This window comes from Triticum urartu, chromosome 6A (genome assembly GCF_056163025.1).
Source record: "Triticum urartu cultivar PI428250 chromosome 6A, HENAU_Tu73, whole genome shotgun sequence".
Taxonomy (NCBI): Eukaryota; Viridiplantae; Streptophyta; class Magnoliopsida; order Poales; family Poaceae; genus Triticum; species Triticum urartu.
In genome coordinates, this window is record NC_141878.1 from 125,277,516 (window position 1) to 125,284,822 (window position 7,307).

Sequence of the window (7,307 nt, forward strand, 5' to 3'; positions counted from 1 at the left end):
GACCAGAGATGAAAAAGTTAGTCGACCGACGTGTAGCCTCACCTTGCTAGTGCGTTCAGTTTCGACAGCAAAATTCAGTTTCGATAGTTAAGTTCAGTTTCGACAGTTAAATTCAGTTTCGACAGTTAAGTTCAGAGATGAGCGGCTGATATATTTTACATCGAGCACTTTGTGGTTATGTATTTTACGTCATGTATTGGAGATGCTATTAGAATTCCACTCAGGTTAACGTTGTTCATTGCCTCTCTTGTCCTGCTTCAGCCTCGGCATCGTACAACTCACCGGAGCTGCTCCAACGATGAAACCCTCCATCACAGCGGAGCAATAACTCGGGCTCCATCTCCAGACGCCTAAGATCTTCTTCCCCTCATCCGACAGCCAAGTCAGCCGGAGCATCCTCATCGGCTAACCCAATCACGCTGAGATCGACATGGCTTCGCCAAAGAGGTTGTACAATTGCTGCATCTCTTTTTTAGTCTACATGTTATATATATTGTCCACTGAGCACACAGATTTGTTCCTTTAGTGTCTCCTTGAAAGAAAAAACGTAGGAATTTTATTTTTCACTTGTCCTCCTTTTCAAATTCCTATTCATGAAGCACAAGACTAAGAGATAGTAGCATAATAACATTATAACCGTACATTTTCTTGTGGTTTGACTTAATCTCACCATGCTTCTTTGCATCATGTGATCTTCCAATTGTTGTGAATCAAACACCCAGATTGGCAGAAATCCTGTGTTTTTAAATTCTCTGTTTTGCACGTGCATTCCTATCCTATTCATGTCTATTTCCTATCCCTGCATTGTTGGAATCCTCCAATTCAAACGAGCCCTTACAGAATTACTTCTCTTACAGATAGTTGTCAAAGAAAACCTTGCGTGGTTTGTCCCGCTCCTGCTGCGTCGTCGTCCACCCCAGCTCAGCTGCTCCAACGACAGAAGGGTCCAGCACAGCAGCGATACGGCCTCTAGTCTGTGTTTCGCCGCCTCAGATCTTCTTCCCCACTACTGGCAGCCATGAAAACTGCACTACCATCATCAACCGAGCAGATGACCTTGAGGACTACACGGGTCCGCAAGAGAGGTCGCACTCTTTCTTGTCTGCTTACGTTATGCATCGCTTAATATTACATGCGACTTTATCGTCCTGTTCACCGATTAGACTCTGAGTCAGCTCCAAACTAATGGTCAAACTTGAGTTTTTAAATGGTTGTGGGGTACATATCGGGGCCGCTATCAATAGTATCTATGTACTATCTGGTTAATCTTCGGTGTCTACTATGAGTTTCATGTTGGGTGGGAAACAAACAGTAAAGAAGCCATTATCTGTATTTTTTAACTAAAGCCATTATCTGCCTGCTATTATTGGTTTTGGGTCTATCCACAGGTTGCTACCATCACTCTGGATTTCTGCATGCACTCCTTACATAATCTCACTATGTTTTATTCCTATGCATGACAGTTATTGTAAACAATGGAACTGAACATGTAGAGCAAAAGAGATGAGTCTTGGGTGGCAATAAAATTTCGTGCAGACGTCGCTCCATGGTAGGCGCAAAGGCAGCCCCCCTCCACACATTTCGGATTGTAATCGAGAGGAAGATATCTGTTCTGAGGGGGATTCAGAAGGAGAAGACAACTCCTATTTACCCCCTGAGGTCTTCGCTCTAACTTGGCATGCTGATGTTGGTTATATCATGCATATGGTGTCTTGCATTGCTTACCTTACACATCAAATCTGTCATCTGCTTAGTTTAGACATCCTTTGTGCGAATGCCATCTGTTTAGTTTATTCATCGTTTATGTGAATTATGCAATGCCATCTTGTTTAGCCAGGCATCATATATGTGAATTTTGCAATGCCATCCTGCTTAGCCAGTCATCTTATATGTAAATTATATCAGGCCATCCTTTTTTTGCGTTACATATTACATTTGTCAACAATGTTATTACATTCAACTACTCTTCGTGTGCATCAGCCATTTGACACGGTGATGGCAAATTCTAGAGTGAAAACAAGGTCTTCAGAGCAGACTATGCTATCTGTCGAAGCACATATCTCGCTGGTTACGGATAGCTCCTCAGAGGAGGATTCAAAGACAGATGACCAGTCCTATCCCCCCAGGTGTATGCTCTAACTTGGCAGGGTTATGTTGCTCATATCGTGCATATGGTGTCTCGCATTGCTATGTCATTTGATTAGATTAGACATGCTTTGTGTGAATGCCACCTGTTCAGTGTCTAATTACCATATATGTGAATTATGCATTGCCATCTTGTTGCAAGACATTATATTTGTGAATTATACAATGCTATCTTGTTGCAAAGGCATTATATATGTGAATTATGCAATGCCATGCTGTTTAGCCAATCATCATGTATGTGAATTATATCATGCTATCATTTTTTTGTATTACGTGTTCATTTGGTGACAACGTTTGTATATTCAACTACTCTTCCTGTGCATCATCCATTTGAAGCGGTGATGGAAGTATCTGGAGTGAAAACAAGGTATTCAGAGCAGACAATGCTACCTGCTGAAGCAGACATCTTGCTGGTTATAGAGAGCTCCTCAGAGGAGGATTCAGAGACTGACACTACTAGGAAAAGGGCTAAAGATAGGATTGACACTAATGGCGCACCAGAGTAGTGGTGCGCCACTACTATATACTAATGGCGCACCTGGTGGAGATACGCCATTAGTGTGGAAGACACTAATGGCGCACCAGGTAAACGGTGCGCCACTAGTAAAACAATTTTTTTTCATTTTTTCAAGCATACTAATGGCGCATCCTGGCAAAGTGCGCCATTAGTAGTTAGAACTACTAATGGCGCACCGGCGACAGAGTGCGCCACTAATGTTTTTTTACTTTTTGGCAAAAAAACATTCTAATGGCGCACCGCTGCTGGGTGCGCCATTAGTAAGCTTCCCCCCACTCCACCTATTCCCCTCCCTCCCTTCCTCCCCACTCGACCTAACCATACGCCCCCTCCGCCCCAACCGTACGCCGCCGGCGCGCCTGCACGCCCCCTCCCCCCCCTTCGTCCCCTCCATCCCCTGCCGCCGCCTCTCCTTCCCTGCCTTCTTCTCCACCCCGCCGCCCCGACCCCCGCCGCCCCCGCGCCCCCACTACTGCAGCTCCCCCGCGCCGCTGCCCTCGCGCCCCTTCTACTGCATCTCCCCTGCGACGCCGCCCCCGCGCCCCGAGCCAGAGGAGGAGGACGAGTAGGAGGAGGAGACGGAGGCGGCTGACGCGGAGTAGGAGGCCGCAGAGGACGCGATGCTGGACCGCGCACAGGCCCTCATCTCCCGCGTCGTCGAGCAGGAGGCCAACCCCAACCTGCGTCTCATCCACACCCTCGCCACCATCCACGTCGTCGAGCAGGAGGCCAGGTAGTCCGCCCATCCCCTCCCTCTCCCCCTTCCGCATGCTGGTAGATAGGAGTAGGAATAGCTTACTTCCGAATCGACCAGCGTAATTAGGCACACAAACTTGTGCTTGCTTGTGCTCATCTAGTTCCGCAACTACTCGCGAGCAACGCCAGGATTTCACCCGTGTAAGCCTGAAAGAAGCCATTCGTCTATGTAGGTGTGCTCTGCTTCCTGTATATCTGTTCACCCAGCAGTTAGCAGTCGCATCTTGCTTCTCGTCCAAACAAGCAAATTAACGGAGCAAACTCGTGTGCGGTCAGCGATCGAGTTTCAGGCCATCCTGTTCCTATAGACACTCTGCACAAGTTCTTGGATCCTGTTCTTATAGACAGTCTTCACAAGTTCTTGGCTTTTGGGTCAATACATTGCTTCTCTAGTGCATTTTATTGGTAGTGCATTTCACTGCATTTTATATCTATAAGCAAGGTCTCGGTTCTGTAGTTATATTGTAACTGGAGTACTAATATTTACAAAGGGAGTAACTGATAAAAAGCTCATGTTTCTGTACTCTGCTTCAATGTAGCAGGCATTGGCTATTGCCCAGCTGGGGTGTTGGCTAAATTCTTCATTGCATCCTGGCCCATCGTAGAGTAATTTTAGGAGTAACTTGAAATGGAGTATAACTTGCCATTCTATAACTTGCTGTGAATTACTCTAGGTCAGTGCCATCCTCTTGTACTCAAGAGTATTTTTGTCACAGTGCCATATAACATCAAACCTACTCCTGCATTTTTCTACTCAGGAGTATAAACTGCATTTTGACAGCGCCATAGATAGTAGGAGTAATAAAAATGCTAAGGTGCCATATAAATATTTGCCTTTTGCTTGGTAGGTGTTTGTGATAATGCTTGCAAGGGGCAAATGTTTAAACAAATATAAATATTTGAATGGCCAGAGATGGGATGTGCAGGCCATCAAGGGGGCATGACACAGCCTGGGATGAGCTGTGCCACTTTGCTTATTATTCTTTCTTGAGATAAATAGTAATAAAAATGTGCTTGCTAGCTGCTGCCACTTGTAGCCACGAGACAAGTTCAGTGTGCTATCATTATCATTAATCATGCCTAGTTTAAAAGACAACAACAATATGCCCAGGTTAAAAGACAATATCTCTGGTTTTTTGGCAGTAATAATAGCCTTGTCACTACCTACAGTAGAACAGCCTAGGACTACTCAAGCAGTGCAAGCAGGCAAAATTGCAAGCTACTGCTGCTGCAAGCAAATTCTGTTAAAGCTTCCTTGGTTAACATTCTGGTTGTAGTCCTGCTTCTTATTCTTGCTACTGTTGCTGTTGTTATTCTGCTGCTGTTGTGTTGTTATCTGCTACTGCTGGTTTCTTCTTGCTGCTGCTGCTGTTATGCCTGTATTCACAGCTGCTGCTGCTATATTTGTGATGATGTTGTACTTGTGATGATGCTACTTGTGATCTTCTGAAATGACCCATTGGCGACTTCATTACGCGGGGATAATGATTTTGCAGGTACCCCGAGAGGCCCTTGAGTTTGCCGGAATGTCGATTAACTTCTGTTCCGGCAAATTCGGGTACTCCATATGTTTTATGATCTGTTGTAAGGGTACTAATTGGTTTCTTCTGCTGCTTATCAGAGATGGCGGGAAGCAGCCACCGCCACTCTGCGGCACCGCAGTACGAGTTGGATGCTTCCGAGTTCTTCACTATCATACTTGGGACTTCAGTATCATCCATGACGCAGGTAGATAAAACGAGAGATCTACCCTTCACCCATGTCATTATGATATCTGTTGTTTGCCTACATCACTGATTATCCCAAACTGCAGAGGCTGCCTGACAGTTTTATGAACATGCTGATGGGTGAAGACCCGCCAAATAATGTGAAGCTGCAACAGGCCGGCAGCGGGTTTCGCAGGCTGTGGGATGTGGAGTTGGTGATCAAGGAGGGCCACATGTACTTGTCTCGTGGGTGGGAGAAGTTCTACCGTGCCTACGACCTGCGGCTGGGGTACTTCCTTCTCTTCATGTACGACGACGACGCCACCATGCTCATCGTGAAGGTGTTCAACGCGACTATGTGTCGCATGCGCTACACTGAAGATTATGATGCCGGTACGTTCTGCCTCTTGTTATTCCTCTACATTTGGCTTTGTCTCACATCGATTGTTAACGGTCATTGTTGCATTTGGACAGGTAATGGGAGCAGCAGCAGCGACAATGGCTATAGCCAAAGCAGCAGCGACCATGGCTGTAGCGAATGCAGCAGCGATTCTGGCTGTAGCAAAAGCAGCAGCGATTCTGGCAGCAGCATAGACAAAAAGAAGGATGATCCAGACTGGAGTGCGGGAGAAGAGGAGTAGAGTGGGGATGAGGAGCTACAGGATGACGATGGGCATCAGGCTGAGGATGACCTAGCGCTGGTGGTGGCTGACCAAGGGCAAGAGATGGTGGTGGCTGACCAAGGGCAAGAGATGGTGGTGGCTGACCATGGGCAAGAGATGGAGGTGGCTGAGGATGACCTAGCGATGGTCGTGCCTGAAGGTGGCCTTACGATGGTGGTGGTGCCTGACAAAGACCACGCACCGGTGGTGGCGCCGGCGATCCCACAGCTGGGCGACATGACCACGCCAATTGAGGTAGAAGACTACATCCCACTGCCTCCACCGCCTCCACCGCCTCGCCGCTCTTGGCGCATCAGGCTGAGGAAGGAGAAGGAGAAGAACAATGCATGAGAACTGAACTTTGTCAGGTATGTCAGATCTCCAAAATGATATATATATATATATACTTAGCTACCTATGTTATCTCTAATATGCTTAGTTTCCTATAGGTTAGCTTCATTTTACCTAAGTTGGCTCTAATATGCTTAGAGCTTATATGCTTAGTTTCCTATAGGTTAGCTCCAAAATAACTTATGTTAGCACAAAATGATCAAGTTTACATAATAAGCTTATAGTCTTTTTCTTATTCTTCTTCTTTTCCAAAATGACATAGGTTAGCTTCATTTTACCTAAGTTGGCTCTAATGTACTAACTTAGAGCTTATATGCTTAGTTTCCTATAGGTTAGCTCCAAAATAACTTATGTTAGCACAAAATGATCAAGTTTACATAATAAGCTTATAGTCTTTTTCTTATTCTTCTTCTTTTCCAAAATGACATAGGTTAGCTTCATTTTACCTATGTTGGCTCTAATATAGTAACTTAGAGCTTATATGCTTAGTTTCCTATAGGTTAGCTCCAAAATAACTTATGTTAGCACAAAATGATCAAGTTTACATAATAAGCTTATAGTCTTCTTCTTATTCTTCTTCTTTTCCAAAATTCTTATTATTCTTCTTCTAGTGTTCTTCTTCTTCTAGTATTCTTCTAGTCTTCTTCTTTTTCTTCTTCTAACTTCTTGTTTATCATTTTGCAGATTTGATTTAATTCACGGAAGCTTGCATGGATGGAGTGCTTCTTTTCCATTTGTGTTTTTATTTTGTATCAATGTGAAACTTTTGTGAATTGATGGATAACGGTGTTGGATGAACAATGTGAAACTTTTGTAATATGTAACGATGGAACTATGTGTTGGCTATGTATGTATATATGATGGAACTTGTGTGTTGGCTATGTATGCATATATGATGGAACTTGTGTGTTGGCTATGATTGTTATATGGATGCTTGTTGTATATATATATATATGTTGGATATCTCATAGGTGAAATAGTGACCTGAGATTAAGAAAAAAAATTAAAAAAATTGTTACTAATGGCGCACTACCGTGTGGTGCGCCATTAGTATAGCAGACACTAGTGGTGCACCGTGGGCAAAACTAATGGCGCACTTCTAGGTGCGCCGTTAGTATACCAGATACTAATGGCGCAACAGTGGTGCGCCATTAGTAAAAAATTCTAGTG

The 7,307-nt window shown here is 44.6% G+C and overlaps 1 protein-coding gene across 1 annotated transcript; it reads left to right on the forward strand.

Annotated features, from left to right (window-relative positions):
• The first annotated feature begins 5,041 nt into the window (after positions 1-5,041).
• On the forward strand, positions 5,042-5,765 carry LOC147964433 (B3 domain-containing protein Os03g0212300-like). The gene is made up of 3 exons (XM_087529972.1): positions 5,042-5,146; positions 5,232-5,517; positions 5,599-5,765. Exons 1-3 carry the CDS (start codon positions 5,042-5,044, stop codon positions 5,763-5,765), a joined length of 558 nt encoding a protein of 185 aa, XP_087386098.1.
• The last annotated feature ends 1,542 nt before the right edge of the window (positions 5,766-7,307 follow it).